Source organism: Dama dama, chromosome 5, assembly GCF_033118175.1.
Source record: "Dama dama isolate Ldn47 chromosome 5, ASM3311817v1, whole genome shotgun sequence".
In the NCBI taxonomy this organism is placed as follows: Eukaryota; Metazoa; Chordata; class Mammalia; order Artiodactyla; family Cervidae; genus Dama; species Dama dama.
This window is the reverse complement of record NC_083685.1, coordinates 56,003,072-56,020,904: the sequence shown is the minus strand read 5'-3', so window position 1 is coordinate 56,020,904 and position 17,833 is coordinate 56,003,072. Positions and strand designations below refer to the sequence as shown.

At 39.2% G+C, this 17,833-nt stretch overlaps 1 protein-coding gene across 6 annotated transcripts in view; it reads right to left on the bottom strand.

Moving 5' to 3' along the window:
- Positions 1 to 17,833, bottom strand: part of GAB1 (GRB2 associated binding protein 1) — a 125,567-nt gene that overhangs the window by 6,256 nt on the left and 101,478 nt on the right. For 4 of the 6 annotated variants that reach the window (XM_061142411.1, XM_061142408.1, XM_061142414.1 and 1 more), the window contains 6 exons: positions 14,881 to 15,482; positions 13,355 to 13,440; positions 12,860 to 13,163; positions 3,872 to 3,961; positions 2,060 to 2,153; positions 648 to 771 (listed from right to left, as the gene is read on the bottom strand). In XM_061142411.1, coding sequence (XP_060998394.1) covers positions 648 to 771; positions 2,060 to 2,153; positions 3,872 to 3,961; positions 12,860 to 13,163; positions 13,355 to 13,440; positions 14,881 to 15,482 — 1,300 coding nt within the window. The remainder of the gene's footprint in view (positions 1 to 647; positions 772 to 2,059; positions 2,154 to 3,871; positions 3,962 to 12,859; positions 13,164 to 13,354; positions 13,441 to 14,880; positions 15,483 to 17,833) is intronic. The other 2 variants (XM_061142409.1, XM_061142410.1) reach the window with 1 other exon arrangement.

Sequence of the window (17,833 nt, the reverse complement as noted above, 5' to 3'; positions counted from 1 at the left end):
AAAAAAAAAAAAAAAAAATACTAGTGCTTTTTCTAAAATTCTTGAAAAAAAATACATACAAGTATTAAGCATATTTTTGTTACTGTTACAATGTATATGTCTTTAGTAATGATGTACCATAACTTGAATTTCAGGTGCTTAATTAAGTGAATTTCATAACTTAATTTTCATTCATTTCATGAATGCTTGATTTTGGATCTTTGTGTAAGTGAATACACAAAAAAAGCACCCTGAGCTCCCTGATGTGAGTCTGGAGAAATGCGTTATAAAATGCTTCCAGTATAAAGCATTTTCTTGAATGGTTTCAAACATCAAGTACATATGAAAAGAACTATAACTGGAAAATTTGTTTTATCATTTTTACCTAACTTATATGTACTTTATAGATATAGTATCACACTCCGACCCTATATTTGTTTTCGACTTTATGATCTGCTTTTCAAAAGCATTTTTAAAACTCTCCTTAACTTCTTATTCAAATTCCTCACTCTCCAGTGTGGAATGAATTAAAATATATACAAAGCAAAAAAAAAAAAAAAGGTGTCCTTTTTCCTGAAGTAAATCAAGAAAGGTGGATGGGTAACATGTATGAACTGGGAGAAAGGCTGAGCTGAGGAAGAGAGATGCGCAGAGAAGAGGCTACTTACGGAGTCCTCACTGGACAGGTTGGGGTTCATGGGGACGTAATTCTCCTCACTGTCGTGCGAGTCGCTGCTGGAAGTTGTGCTGTGCACGGAGTCCGGCCGGGGAGACAGCGGAAACCTGGAGGAGCTGACGGCAGAGAGGGTCGTCACACACACGCCCCGGCCCAGGTCGCAGCTCGCTTCCACGGCGAGAGTCAGTGAGAGGGCATGTTCCTCCCGGAAATAGGGAAGCTTGCAATCATTTACTATCCATATTTATTACAGTATACTTCATTGCAGATGTTCAAACACACAACTAGTATTTATAGCTATTTGTAAACAGATATTTAAAAAAAAACTTACAGATATTTAAAAAAAAAACTTTGAAAGGTTACTTTCCATTTAGAGTTATTACAAAACATTGGCTATATTCTCCATGTTGTACAACACATTCTTGAGCCTATGTTACTTACACCCAGGAGTGTGTACCTCCTACTTCCCTTTCCCTATTCCTCTCCCCCACCCTGTCTGATACCCTAGTTTATTCTCTACATCTGCAAGTATGCCTCTGTAAAGGGATGTTAAGCCGTGTCAGCCATGCCCAACTCTTTGCGACCCTCTGGACTGTAGCCCACCAGGCTCCTCTGTCCATGGGATTCTCTAGGGCAAGGACACTGGAGTGGGTTGCAATGTCCTCCTCCCAGGGGGTCTTCCCATCTCAGGGATTGAACTCACATCTCCCTATAAAGGGATGTTTCTGAGCATCTAATAGCCTTGTGCAGAGCAAAAAAAAAAAAAGTATTGCTAGTGATATGGGGGATAAATAGAAAGTCACAGCTTTAAAAAGGGAGATTTAGAATTCCTATTTTTTAAAAAAATTTGTTCATACATATAAAATATGAACACATCAATAAAGGTTTTTAATTGTGTACATTCTTTTTATTTCCACATATATATGTAAATGAATCTTTATTAAATAATCCTTACTAGAAACTACCATAGTTCCCAGATCAGTAGTTCTCAGAAATTTCTAGCCTCATGAACCTTTCACACTCTTAAAAAATTATTGAGAACCCCAAGGAACTTTTGTTTATAGGGTGATATCTATTGATATTCACCATATTACAAATAATAGAAAAAAATTTTAACGCAAGCATACACAAAGGCATACTCTACTAGCTGTCACAACGATATCACCCAGTTTTATCCACCTCTGGAAAACTCCAGTGTACACTCATGAGAGGAGAGTGGAAAAGCAAATGACATCTTAATATATTAAAGAAAATAGCTTTGACTTCACAGAAACCCAAAAGGGGGGGTTCCCCAGACCATCCTTTGGGAACCACTGTTTTAGGTACTTTCCATTATAAAGAACAATTGAGCTATGTTTTTTTTTTTTTTTTTTTTTGAGCTATGTATTTTATACAAAGACTTACTCTCGAGCAAAACTCCTAGTGATGGGAGATCTAACTGGGGCTTGTAATTCTTCCCATTCTGGCAAAGGTTTTATTTCTAAAGGTGCTGGCTTGACTGAAACAAGAGAGAAAAAATGAGATTTTAGTACACAGAAATTTGGAAAACATGACCTTCTTTCTACACCTCTATTATAGCCACAGTACACCTAGGACCAGCTAGTTTTCACATGAAAAGAAATTCACAGATGTTATGTGATTTCTCCAAGGTTACACAGCTAAAAAAATTAGCGACAATCGCTAAATTAGATAATTTCCTGACTGTTCACTGAAAGTCTAAATAAAGCTCTATTATTACATGTTGCTTCTTAATTGAAGTAAATATTTTATGACTATAAACTTAATGAGAACAAGAAAGAGTAATGTGGCACAATTCCTTCATAGTTATTTGATTTATAATTTTCATTATTTCCTTATTTTTTCTACTAATGCTATCATCAAACACAGAGGTTTAATTTTCTATGTAAAAATGTTCCTCATTATCCACACCGAAGCATGAGGTGTACAACTTTACACACAAAATGATGTTTAGAAAGCGATAAACACACTTTGCTAAAACCAAAAACTGGGAAAGGAATCAAAGATTAAATTTTTGAAATTAATTCAGGTCCAGTCTGGAACCAAATAGAACAAAGCAGTAATTACATCTTTATACTCAAACTCAGATCTGAGAAAGGCCATAAAATTAAACAACTACCTCAAATTTTTCGCTTCCTTTAACCAACAACGTCCTCTATCAAATTAAGTAAAAATAAGTGCTAATATTCTCATTAGCTTTATTTGTAAGAGGTCTTCACTAACTTACCCCATTATTGCAATTAATTACTGAGAGAATTAATTACTCTGCTAGTACATACCACAGAGCTCTCTGCCCTCAAAGTAAGACTCAGATTCCAGAATCAGAAATGAGCAAAAGAACTACAACAACATTATCTGTTAATATTCATTATACTTTAGGAGACTATTTAAACATATTAGGTAAACATTTTATAGTTACATTTCATCCTACCACTCTAAAGAAAAAAATTTTCATTTTTTTCTTGGTATCCCTCCTCCAGCCTTTGTCCATTTGTATGTACTTTGAAACACCAAGTTACAATTACCTTCAAACTATAAAACAGGTAGCCATTTTAAAGGATTATGTAGATTCAATGAGGCTTATGCCAAAGTATTCTTGTCAACTCAAATACAAAAAAATTCAATGTATTTTTCTGAAGGCTACACTGACTTCAGTTCGAGTTAAAATAATTTTGTTCATCTATACTCTTAAGACGGACATGTACAAGAAAGTACTGTGCTTATACTGAAAGCATTTAACTCTGATATTTCATTTTTTTAAAGCCCAAAGACAAATAGCAGTTTAGCTGTCAAATTCTAAGTAATGGCATAAAATAGTGAATCCATGGAAATGATTGTATATTGTCTCAGAACAGAATATATACATCTTACATAAATACAGGAGATGGTTGGAACTCACTAGCAGTTCACAAGCTTAAAGAAATCACCGTACTGATGTCTAAAAGGTTAAAAGAATAATGCGAAAGGATAAGACAACATCATACATGATCAAATATTTAACATGCTGCTGTTAATGGAATAACAAATAGACTCATTGTATATTACGGGAAGCATTCACTTTAGAAAGTATATGCTGGTAAGTTTTATTTCCAACAGCAATAGAATTTAAGACTCTTCTTTACTTTTAAAGGAAAAAAAAAATCACAGAATAAATAAATTCCCAACACCCCATCCAGCATGCGGTGCTAAAGTACATACCCTTTCTTCTTGTAGCAAAGTCACCTATGGTTTGTGAATCAGTTCGCTCTAAACCATGGGGTTTGGGTCTTAAAATTTTAGGACTTTGACCTAATTGGTAAAAAGAAGACTCTCTTAATATAATGTTATTTTTTTAATTGGAAAAAAAAAATGGATTCTGTAAAAAAGCAACAGAGCCCTGAGCAGAAACATTACATCTCAAAAGCATCAACAGAGTTTGTTTGTGTAGACTATTTCAGTCTTGCTACTGCATATCATTCATGCTTAAAACCACAGGAACCAGAAAGTTGCATGCAACAATGTCATAAGCAAACTGTTATAAAAGATGGTAGGGTTTTAGTGACATAACCACCTAGTTAGTTGTTATCTTTATTAGGAGGAATGGAGGAAAAACATGTGCCATGTTAGTTTTCCTTCTAACATGTCTTAGAAAATCAGATTGAAGAAAAAATGATAAAATTCCACAGTGAGGCAGCAAGTACATCTTTTCTTTGAAGTCTGGTGTCTCATACGAAAGTACCAAGGCCTACTTTCTTAATTTGATGGAGATGTTTTAAAAACCTTAATCTGACTACTCCTTCATCTCCTGAAAGCACTCTTCTAGAGAAGCAATGCTACAATGTCTGCAAATCCAAAGTCAAAACCAAGACCAGCATTCATTTCCCCTGGATACTCGGTGGCTCCCTGGGATGCCATTTTGTAAGGATTAGATGTCTAGATTCCAGAACCGCTGATTATCTGACTTAATGTGAGAATTGTTTTGTTTTGTTTTTTGGTCATGCACCATGCAGCTTGCAGTTCCCCAAGCAGGGACTGAATCCATGCCCTTGGCGGGGAAGGCACAGGGTCCTAACCACCAGATCACCAGCGAATTCCCGTTTTAATTTGAGAATTGGAGAGCATAAATTCAGTCGCTATCTCCCTGCCCCACCCCTGCAACGGGCTGCCCCCTCCCCCCGCCCCCAATCTCTGCCATGCACAAGTACTGCCGAAAAGCCTTATGAAAAGTCCAGGTTTACCATCCAGCAACTGGCCTCACACTTTTTCCCACTGAAAGCCTGGAGTTGCTGGGGTAGCAATGCCATTTCAATCAGGAATTTAAACTACTTTAATTCTCAACGATACCAAATTCTCTTTTTTCTTGGCATTTACAAAACTGAGTCGACATCTATTATATTAGATGGCAAAATTAGTTTGCTGATTCAACATTGATAGCTAAGCACCTCACTGACCGAAATCTACAAGTTTTTGAAAATATGATTTTCTAGCTTATAAAACAGGAAAATTCCCTAACTCACAGGTACTCTCAGAGGTACTCTTTAGTTGTCTTCATAGAAGAATACTTTATTAAGTGAATTTTTTTTTTTTTACAGAGCATTTATAAAATTTACATGTATTTTCTACTCCATGCAACGGTTCAGGTTGACTTTAGGACAAATGTCTAAAGGTGAAAAGGTCCTGAATTGAACCTAGTCACTTAGGCATTTTGGTGGCTTCATTTCTTTGTATTTTTATTGCCCGGCTCAACCTGATATTTACATTCCAGACAGAAATGCAAGTATTAGTCTCTCAGTCATCTCCCACTCTTTGCGACCTCATGGACTCTAGCCTGCCAGGCTCCCCTGTCCATGGGATTTTCCAGGCAAGAATACTGGAGTGGGCTGCCATTCCCTTCACCAGGGGATCTTCCCAACCCAGGGATGAAAATGAAAGTGATACTCAAATGATGGCTCAATATGATTGGGTTGGCCAAGAGGTTAATTCAGGCTATGAACCTTTTGGTCAACCCAATACTTACGAGGAGAGAAAGGAGAAAAATCCAAAGTATATGTACTTCTCCTCTACAGCCTGGAGGCAAACATTTATTTGAATGTTTCTCTGATTACTTAAGAAAAGTGAAAATAAAGAGTAAGAAATAAGAATACTAAAGTAAAGGTAAAAGAATGAACCAACTTTGAGGATACACTCTTCTCAAATTCTGAGGGTTGATAATAACTCATCTGAGCCTCAGCCTTTAAATCCAAGGCAATTACAAGTGGGCTTTAGCTAGATTAGTTTTATTTTTTTTTTTAGCTAGATTAGTTTTGAACAAAGAAAGTGACATGACACATCTTGTTTAGCAAACAGTACTGACTAGTGGTGAAATCCCCATTGCACTGTAACCCTTATAGATAAGAGCAATCTCACACAGGATTGTCAATCTCTGGATCATGTGATCAGCTGCCTCATGGGTAACACAATCTGATAAGTCTTAACCTCTGATTCAGATCTACTCCAGGATCCTTATTTGCATATCGACAAAGCCGCCCCCACGTGGAGGTTCTGTAGGCTTTCACACTACATGTTCAAAAATGGAATTTAGCTTCTCCAACCCACTACGTATCTGCTTTGTTTTCCCTCTCCCCACTTGCTGAGGCAGATCTCTTAGGAGTTACTATAGATTTCACTTTCTCTCTAATCTCCCTATATCAATTTAAATTTCTATTTGTAATGACAATAGTTTGTTTTCCTTCAGCCAAGAAAATGACAAAATCTGAAGTCTGAAGCTCTTCCTTCCATCTTTAATGTGCACTTTATTTACTTACTTGGTTTGTTTTTCAGAAAATGATGAACTCACATCGTATGGCTAAATGACCTCCATCTAAACTTCAAGCGCCCTCCAAGCTTGTAAAACAATCACTGTAGGTCCCTGACTCAAGGCAGCAATGAGAACCACAAAAGGGACTTTGGTTAATGTGTTCCTGTCTGATCATCTTTAAAGTGAGGCTTCTAGACCCCTGGGTTTTGAAAACCCGGCAAACCACTCTTCAAAGAAGATGCTGAAGAAGAAGTATGATTGTATAACATTTTACATTTAAAAAAATACCATTTTTTCCCTATCATAGCCTTAAATCTTAGAATGAACTTTCTAGAGGCTAATCTGAGTATGTTACTTGCCTCCATAAAACCTTTCAGTTGTGTTCTCAGAATAAAGCCCAAACTCATTGGCATGGACTGTTAGAACCACCAGGAGCCAGCACATGCCAGGCCTTTGGCATTCTTTCCTGCATTCTTAACTTCCTCCCTCCCACCCAAGCCAGTCCTGTGTTCCCCCGGGGACGCTGTTGATTCTAACTAGAAGATCTTCTATCATTGTTTAATTGCCATTCATCCTCTCAGACTTTCCTCAGAGGAGGGAGCTAGCAGTGCCAGGAGCTTACCTCAACCACAGTGTCTTTTGTGCTAATTACGATAATGTGTTTACTTTTCTACCTCCTCCAGTAAGCTGGGAGCTTCTAAATTACCTTTTCTTCCTCAGCTTCAAGACCTCAAACCTATCCGAAGGTATATTCTATCACTGGGAGACCCTTCAATCTGTTTTGATGAACTGTCGATCTCTTAAAGCTTAATCTGATAGTTGTGTTTAATCTGATCAATGTTATAATTTTGTGTTTGTCTCTGAAGAGGCAAAAACAAAAAGCAACTGAATGTTGTTTCAAAAGTGGATCATTCCAAATATGGTCAAGGCTGTCAGTCATACGAGGTGTCAAGCTTCAAAGAAGCAGATGCAATACTTTTTGAAAAGTCCACACACGATTAAGTATTATTTTATTTTAAAATGCTTTTTATTAATTTTTTTTCATTGTACTGCAGGGTATGCGGGATATTAGTTTCCCAACCAGGGATCAAACCTGTGTCCCTTGAGTTGGGAGCAAAGAGTCTTAACCACTGGACTCCCAGAGAAAACTCAAGTATTATTTTTACTTACATAGATTCAACTCAAAGTGGAAAATTTATTTTCTCTATCATTATAGGTTTAACTTAGCCTGTTTACTCATCTGAAGTTTCAAAGATGATGCTACTATTTCCAGTAAGCATCTCAAAAACCAAGAAAGAAGAAAACTAATTCATAACATTAGTCGTCTCTGTTAATTCCAAGAAGTAATCACGGTAGCACACTGGAAAACTTCTACATTTGTTTGAGTGGTCTTATACAAAGGGGACTATAATTGTGCTAATTATATTGGAGAGCATTAGTTGCTCAGTTGTGTCAGACTCTTTCGGGACCCCATGAACTGCAGCCCGCCAGGCTCCTTTTATGGGATTTCCCAGGCAAGAATACTGGAGTGGGTTGCCATTTCCTTCTCCAGAGGATCTTCCCAACCCAGAGATCGAACTTGGGTCTCCTGCATTGCAGATGAAGATGCATTTACCTGCTGAGGCATCATAATGGAAGGTCAGGAAAAGGAAAAAAAGCCCAAAGGCAGAGGATGTACTGTAAATATGCCCTCTATACTCATGTCCTTTAAACTGTAACCATCAATCCACAAATCTGACTTGAGTCAAACTTTAATACTTGCTTATATTTACTGGTGTCATTTATCCATCTTTCAAATATGTATTATAGTACAAACACGATCTTTAAAAGAGCATGTTACTTTTTAACAACATTCAAAAGACTTCTTTAGAAGCTCCCTTGAAAAATATTCTTATCTAAGATACCAGTATGCCAAAAGGATCTACCTAGGGAAGCTGCTCGGTATGTCTTCTGGGTGCTTCCTACACCAAGGTGGAGATCTAGCCAGACATGAAGATACTTTAACCAAACTAATGTATAGAAACACCAGAAAAAACCTCACACTGCTTTTATGAAAAAACCAGCACAACAACTAGTGGTCAGAACTACTGTAGAAAGCCACAAATGGACAAAGCCAAATGAAACAAAATAAAAAGACAGCATATCTGAGGCTTGAACAGCTGCTATTAATATTTCATGTTAGAGACTGAATGAGCCTAGTGAAGTGCAGGGATGAAAGCTGGTAGGTTTATGTAAGGACTTACTTTAAGAGAAATCACAATATTTCACAGAAATTTCCCAAACTTTACAAAACTGCTTTTCCATTAAAATATGAAAGTTTCAATTGAAGCAATCAAAACAGAATTTGTCCTGCATTTCCAATGACTCCTCTGCTTTCCTAATATTTAATACATGTAAATTATGATTTTCTCCTCTATTAATATACATAAGGCATGGCTCAGAACAAATACTCTTGTGACAGAAATAGTATGGGTGAAAATATAGCTACTACAGTTGGGTGATAGATAAAGGATCCATGAAAATACATTAAATATAAGTGTTTAAAACATGTATGTATTTCTGTAGCTTCAATTACTCGGAAGTATTTGAAAAACTCATCTGCTAACTACTAATTACAGCAGCTGACATCCATAATGGGCGGTATAAACAAGACTAGAATGTCACTCATCCACTGTAGACCCTTCCCAAAACCACAATCACAGAAACTGGTTATACTGGGCATTGAATCGGTTATACTGACTAACGAAGCCATATTTTATAGTGCTAGGTTTGCTTATTATGAGGTTTAGTTAATAAGAGATACTAGAATAACAGATTGAGTCACGTATCTGATATCACAAAATCTGAAATGAAAACAGACTCATCAGATACTATGCACAGTGAGAAAAATTTCAGGACCGTTTTATAGGTTATTAAGTTTTTTGTTTTTAAATGTATGGCAATTAACTTAAGAAAAAGTATTTTAAAGTCTTTATTGAATTTGTTACAACATTGCCTCTGTTTTTATTTTTTTTTTTAGCCCTGAGGCATATGAAATCTTAGTTTCCCAACCAGGGATTGAACTCACACCCCTGCATTGGAAAGTGAAGTCTTAACCACTGGACCACCAAGGAAATTCCTATAGTTTAAGATTTTAAGGATAAACTTTTCTCTAAGATCTGAATATTAAAATGTTTTTCTCAAATAGCTATAACTTTCTAAAGTGAGTTGATAACATGTGCCCTGCAGTATTAAATACTTTCTCATGCTTCCTCTCATATCATATATTAATTTTCAAAAGTAGAGCAGTGCTAAAGAACAGCAAAACACACTTTTTTTTTTTCTATTTGCATGCAGTATTTCCAGGTGGTACTAGAGGTAAAGAACCCTCCTGCCAATGCAGGACAGTCTTCCCGGATGGGGAGATCCCCTGAAGGAGGGCATGGCAATCCACTTCAATATTCTTGCCTGGAGAATCCCATGGCCAGAGGAGCCTGGCAGACTACAGTCCATGGGGTCTCAGAGTCAGAGATGACCAAAGCGACTTACCACAGCACGTGCACATTTACTAGTTATCATGGAAACTTTCTGAGGTAAGCAAGGTAGATTTGTTATCCCCATTTTACAAATGAGGAAACCAAGTCCCTGAGGGCCAAGGGACTTGACCAAGGCTCACAGCTGAGGACTGACGGAACTGGTACCCAAAAAACACTTCTTATTTTTTTAAATTACTATGACTTCAGTAACCTCTTTACTGTTTTGCTAAACCTGTTCTCCTTTTTTTAAAATTTTCTTTGCCAAAAACTAAGTGGAAATTTTATTCTGGGTGCTTTTTCAGTTTATTTCATATCTAAGCAATGATGCCCAATCAGTCATCTGACCCATGAGCTCAGGATGGTCTTTCAATAATTCAGTTTATTTTTTTTCCCCTGCTGTGCCATATAACTTGTGGGATCTTAGTTCCCCTACCAGAGACTGAACTCAGGCCTTCAGCGGTGAAAGCACAGTGTACTAACCACAGGGCCACAAGGGAAGTCCCTCAGCTAATTTTTTAAAGATGAAACAGAATCTTCAAAAGTAACTTTAGTAGAGCCACCAAAGTTCTATAGTAGAGTCACCATAGGTTGGTTCAGAGCACTAGGATAATCTCTCATGTACTAGAACATACAGTACTTTCACTACATACATAGGAAGGTATAATATGCAATACATACGATGTATAGTACACATGCCATATTATTATGCTCTGTACATAAAATAATATATACCATAATCCAGGGTCCATGAACTCTGTCAGACCTAGATGATACTAAAAGTGTATGACCATGATCCTGCAACTTTTCCATATCAATAGGAATCTTTTCTGATTCTGAGTTATGCTTACCACATGGAACCACGAACTGTGAAATACACAGGGAATTTTCAAGCTGTGCTCTGTTGAGCCAGAGGGGAGCAAAGCCCGAAGGACTCCAGGCTCTGTCCCTCACCCAAACCGCTCCACCTCCATAGTTATGCAGGGACCTCAGGATGTAAAACCGTTATGTTTGGTGTCAAAAGCTAGCGATCTGCTGCTCACGTGCAATAATTTAGAAGAAAACAAGAAAACAATCATCTGAGCATTGAAATGAAGATCTCTTTCACAGAGTTCATAACACTTCCATCTTAATCCTTCCACCATCTGTGGGCTCAATTATAAATCTATCCATGCCCAAACGTACATTTGTTTGTTGTAGGCAAAGAATAAAATGACTGGTGATGTCTAAATAGATTTTAAAGCAAATGAAGACCAAGAGAAACAAGAAGAGAAGTTATCACAGAAAAAGCCTGGGATGCTCACGCCCTTTCTATAGTAGCCAGCCCCGATCAGGGCCCTGCTGCCAGGGCTGTGTGGATGGCCGGGAGTGTGACATGACCGACTGCCCAGCTGTCTAACCGAAGATGGGCACAGACCCACAGGCAGCCCGCACGTGGGCTGGCCTCCAATCTACAGTGCGGACTGACAACTGAGACCCATCCGATGGTGGCTGAGCGAACTGGTAACTCAGTAACGAACAAGGCAATTAGCAGGGGGCGTGGAAACTGTGAGGGTCCATAAAAAGCAGCCACGGGGCAGCATCGTGGCCACAGATGCACATCGGAGGCGGAAGTTCTCTGACAGCAGAAAGCACAGAAAGTAGAGGAGACAGCATCAAAGAAAACAGGAAAGAAGGGAAGAATGTGAGGGAGAAGCAAGCAGGATCAAAGACCTTCCAGAGGACAGAAATGCAGGGAAGGCAGGACAAAGTCTCAGCTGCCACTCACTTTCTCTGTTCATTTACTTAGCAGAACAAAATAAAGCTCATTCTCTTGAAGATATTCCTACTCTCAGTCTCACACAGGAAACTTAAATAGAGTAACTATTAAAGAGCCAAGACCAGGTTAATGAGAAATTTACACAAACATTAACATGCTTTTAAAAAATCTACATACAGCACATGAGACTTTTCAAATGTGCTGGATGTCCCAGAGATGGTGCCCCGCATCCCACCGCCAACATACTAACCTATTTGGTTGCCAAGATTAAATCACACCAGCAGCACGCTGGTTTTAACAACTCGAATCCAAATTGTAAAAACATGGGTATATATGACCAATTTGGCTGAAAAGTTTCTTTTACATCGAGTTCTTGACAAACCATGCCACCATAGAATTTAATGTTACTTATGAAGCCCAGGACAAAAGAACAGACCAGAAGCATTTGCTTATACCCCAGCCAAGGTAGAATCATTTTTCAGAAGTTGTTATACGGACAGAATAGAAAGAGTATACAAGCAACCTTGTACATCTTAAAGAACGACGTCAAGGGCACTAATGATCTCAAGTTTGCTTTGATATCATATACTCTGGAGAAGAGGTTACCAAAGGGAAGAAAAGACCATATCTGGCTTGTAAAAGTGTATGTGGTGTGGTCTGCAATGTTCTGTTGTTTCAAATAATTAAATTAGCTAGTACAGCTTAGAAATCAAAAGATAATATAAGTAGGACCCCCAACTTTGGACTTCTTTTGATAATCAGAATATTTTCCTCTAGGAGCTATGTTAATTTCACAAGTTCACAAAGCACTGCCAGGCAATGGTTAATTACTCCATTTGGATGGGGCAAGGGCTTTTCAGTTTTTCCTAATTATCTTCCACGGCTTGCCAATCCTGGTGAATATTTTGGTTTGTAACCTCTGCTCTAGAGATAGGAGACTTAAAAACATACAGCATCAACATATGACAAACAATTATTAATCTCTAAAAAGGAATACCACTATAAAACAAGTGGATGACTAAGATAATGTGAAATACTTCTGAATTACTAGTCCCGATTGTGTTTTGGATTTAATGACAGTTAAATGCAGATCTAAACTGGCAACCCCTGGTCCTTTTGCCATGCCATGCTCTCCTTACCTTTTCGGTCTGGTTTGAGGTTCCGATCCACGGGGGGTGGTTCACAGTCTGCAACAGGAACTGGCCTTCTGGGAGGGGTCTTGGGGCTGGACCTGAAGCCCATATGAGCCGGAGGAGGCACTTGCATTCCAAATGAAGAAAAGTCAAATGTCCCTGGAGTCATTGGAACATAATTTGCTTCCTGAATTGGTTCTGTAAAACTGCTGGAATGTTGTCGTGGTGGAGAGTTGGGATTCATGGGCACGTAATTTTCATCCAGTTCTTCACTTGATACACTTCCCACTGTCAATATGCTTTTGATTTTCTAAAACACACATACATTTCTTTTAATAAGCAAGAACTATTGTCAAACAGGAAAATACAACTGTAAGTCATGCCTATTCATGTGGATCTGAAGGGACTTTTATTTCAGGATCTCATTTAGTCTCAGGGCCCTAAGTGTAAAGGTTTTGACGATAAAATACATTTGATGATGCCAAGGTCAATTATACTTACAAAATGGTTGTGGAAGCCTTCGAGGGAACTAGATCTATCACTTGGAAATGTTCGTGGAATATCATAGCAGTCTTGAGAACTAGCATCTAAAACAGAAAACAAACTATCAATTTTCTCCCCATCTTTGCCAGTTCTCAGGGTAATCAGGCATGACCTTCCCTCTCTCTTTTCATATATTCACACTTCACACACATAAATTTTAAAAAGGATGCGCAAAGAAAAATATCTTAAATTGAAACATTAAATAACTAGAAAATACAGACACTTATAGGCTAACTAGTAGTAGTATTTGGCTATGACACTGAGACAGGTTATCTAAAGACGGAAAAAGAAATACTTCTATTACCTCATCTTTTGCACCCTTGGGTCCAACTTACATCTCACTAACTTATAACTACCTCAAGATACATTACAGCCACTTCAAGGACTAAGTCAGAAATTGGTACTGAATGGCTAGACAAGTATTGGTACAAGCACCATTCACAACACACCAATCAGATCTTCATCTTCTTTAAAACAACTGGATAACGCTATCATGAAATCCAAAAGTGTCAGCACATACTTTTTAGGGTTTGTGCCTTTTAACCTTGTTTTTTTTTTTTTTTTTTTAATTTTCAGACCTCTAAGAACCTCAGAATCTAACCCAGACTCAACGGTACAGAAATTGGTAAAATGACTAGGGGTAAGGGGAGAGAGAAGATTCACAGCTTTAAAAATAAATAAAGCCAAATAAACAAGAAGCAGAATGACTTGATTGGAACTGAGTACCAACTGGCAGACATAATGTAAAAACTGTTATCTGGGAAGGAAATGAACGGAGCCCTGAGTACCACCTGGCAGACACAGTGTGAAAACTGTTGATCTGGGAAGGAAGGAAACAGAGCCGAACAGATGTGGCACAGAAGTAGCCGAAATGGGACACAAATACAGGAAGGGGCACGACCGGCAAGGCTTTGTGGCTGGTCCATTTCCTGTTCCTCTGCCCCAGGTCTGCTCACCCAGGATGCAGAGAGAGGGAGAAACAGAGGCGCAGGCTTCCTGATGCCCTAAGTATTACCAAGGCCACACTTCTGCAGGGCTGTAAAACTCCTCCTCTTCCTCACAGCGAAACACCCACACAGGCACACGCCGAACACACACACACACTTCCCAGGATTTACTGAGACTCTGACACCTTTGCTATCTCAGGGGATACCTGCAGCGCTGAAGGAAAAACGGACTGTCCTTTAACATCACACTCTGCTTCCAAGAACAAAAAGAGGTTTTGGGGACTTTTCTGGTGGTCCAGTGGTTAAGGTTCCAGGCTTCCAGTGCATGGGCCACAGGTTCGACCCCTGGTGGGGGAACTAAGATCCCACCTGCCGCAAAGCGCAGCAAACAAATTAAAAAATAAATAAACAAAACAAATAAAACATCTTAAAAAAAAAAAAAAAAAAGAAAAACTGGAGAAAATGTTAAAAAAAAAAAACGAGAGAGAGATTTTCTATCATTAACCTCTAACCCGGGAGAAGCCAATCGGTGCTGACCTTTTCGCAATTTGTTCAGATCCACAGTGGAAATGGTATTGCTACGTGAGGGCGGCAGGCCGGCTGTTGGGATACAGTAACTGCTATCAGTGTCTGAGGCCGTGCGTGTGATGCTACACGTGTCCACAGGAGATCGGTCATGAGCCGGATGCGGTTTCGGTGGCCGAGGCGGAGGAATATCTGGAATAGTGTCTAGCTTTGACGTCTGCCCCAAGGCGCCTTCTGGAAATGTTCGTGGAATCTGGTAAGTATTACCAGGTGTTGGAGGAATGTCATAACTAATAGATACATGCCTCATTTGAGGCTCCACGGTCGAGGTCCCAGACGGGGTGTTAAAAACATACAGTTCTCCGTCTGCTTCGGTACTCGATGGAGACACCTTTGGTAAAACGTCGTGGGAGTAACTGCGGGGCAGGTTATAAAGGCTGGAGTCTACAGAGAGGGATGCAGCGCGAGACGGTGGAGAGTCGTACATCATGTGCTGCTGGAAAAAGCCGTTCACTCCATGTTTGCTCTGGGAGGAAGCGGGGTTTTTATGAGAAGGCACGTTATCATTGCAGTCGGTTTCCGAAGAGGTGGATTTTGCAGAATCAGCATGCGTTCTAAATAAAAATGGTTAATGACAGAAAAGTAAACACGGTGAAGACCTAGGACTACATTTTAGTAAATATACTTCTAGCTTAGCAATCAAAATCCATGGCTTTTTCTCATTCGATTTTTTCGTCTGTGTGATCCATCCGATTAAAAGCACGAATGTCCCTGGGTTTTAAAGGATTATGCACCAGAGAACAATACCGCCACCGCAAAACCAAAAGCATTCTCCCTAATTCCTGTTCTGTACCTGCCCACACCCTCAACTCCACCTATGAATTCCACACATAAAATCACAATTCCTGAAGCACTGGAATTAGAAAGGTACAAAACTCGGAGGAAGGTCAATGATTAAGGCACACGACACTGGGAAAAGCATTTCCTCTGAAGAGCATGCAAAAACTTCATACCAATAGCTTATCAAGGTGATCCTTAGCTCTTTAGCTCACCTGTGGCACTCTGTTGTCAAATCTAATGATGATCTGGTATTGAATGAATTCAGTGTGATCTACAAGGTGTCAACTCAATAGGTTCTGCGTATCTTCCTTTCTACTAATTTTCTTTAACAAATATTTAGCCAATGTCGATCAAAGGATCAAAATACAAGCCATGGGGTTAGCCAACTCCAAACAATAATTCACCTTGAGAAATTTCATTAGAGTGTCTTTTATACTTTGGGAGTGTTTTCAGTCTGTATTTTGTGGTATCACAAAATTTGGGAGTAAGTCAAGATGCAGCTACCAATATCAGAGTGCTTTTCCTTCCTTAATGCTAAACTAGATCCCTAACTACCTATGTGTGTTGTTCAAAGTCCTGGAGGAACTTAAACTCAATATTTAAAAAATAGTAACTTGTGATAGTTCTTTTCAAGGTCATATCTTCCTGACATCTTGGTAACATCTGGCATTGGGTATTGCATTTATTCACTGAAACTCTCCCCTCCTGCCTGGTATCACAGGGACTTGACTGCAATATCCTGGCTTTCCTTCTACCTCACTGATTATGCCCTTGCTTCACTGACCAAGCCTTTCTTCCTATCTCTCCACCTGGAAGTGACTATCAGAAAACAGTCCTCTAAGTCTTTACTGCATATACCATTAAAAAATCCTCCTTTCCTGTAACTTCATCCCTACTGAATGCTGACAACTCCCATCTTCTCACCAAACTCTGAGTCCCATATCTGCAAACGGCTCAAATTTATTTTCACTTGCTTATCCCAGAGTTCCCATGCTCATGTGTACCAAATCAAACTCCATGTACCTCTCAAATTGGTGGCCCTTTCTGACTTGCCTTGACAAGAAATGTCTTTATCTGAATTGTCTAAACTGGGAACCCCATCGGCTTTGATTCATTCTCTTTGATCACCACCATCGCTTGGGCACAAAGTCCTTCTTTCCACCCAAGTTATCTATTCCCCTTCTCTGTTCCCACTGTCACCACCCAAGTTCAGGTCTGGGTCTCTGCTGAAATCTACAACACTGGATCCTCCTCAGTAAACTTCTTTCCTCCAGTTTCTCCCTCTTCCAATATATCCATGGTACCATCTGCAGGACCAAGACTGTTAGAAGATCAATATTTTCAAAACCTGGTTTTCATGTCACTCATATAATTCAGAGAAAATCCTGTTAAGAGTTCCTACAGTCTACGGGAACTACAAAAAGCCCACAAACTACTCTACTTGGCACTGAGGCTACTATTATTAATAGCCTGGTTCCACCTTATACATCCAGTCTTATGACCTGCTGGTTGCTCAATGGAACCCTTCACTCCAAGCATGCGCTCTTCCTTATTGTCTTCCTCTGGGGGCTCTCATTTTCACTTTCCCTTGCCCTTAGGCTATTTTAACATAAATTTTTAATGACGGTCTCCTCCCACCAACCAGGTATGGTTCAAAGCCTACTCCTATGAAGTGTCTCACCCTCCATCTCGAAAACACATGCACTGTCCTTTCTAGGAATTTCTAACACATATTCTAAAATGTGCACTTCATTTAATTCAAACGTGAAGAGGAAGCCAGAAATACAATGAGTACGAAGTTCCCTGTCCTTGACTGGTTTAGAGTTTAATGGAGAATAAATGCAATTAGCAAGTTACTTCCGATTCGTGGAGACACAGAGGCACAACTAGGATGCTGTGAAGACCCAGACATGTAACCCTGCCTGGGTGTTTGGCGGAAGGTCTCCCAGAGGAGCAGAAGTCTGAGCTCAGTCCTGCAGGACAGACATAGTTCTCAAGGCCATGCTCACATCTTGCCTTCATCTACAAGTACTTCATGCTTTACTTTTCAACTCTGAAGGTGACTGCACCTGAGGGCGCTGTATCTTATGTCATCAGTTTGTACCTTTGTAGAACCTAGCCAAAC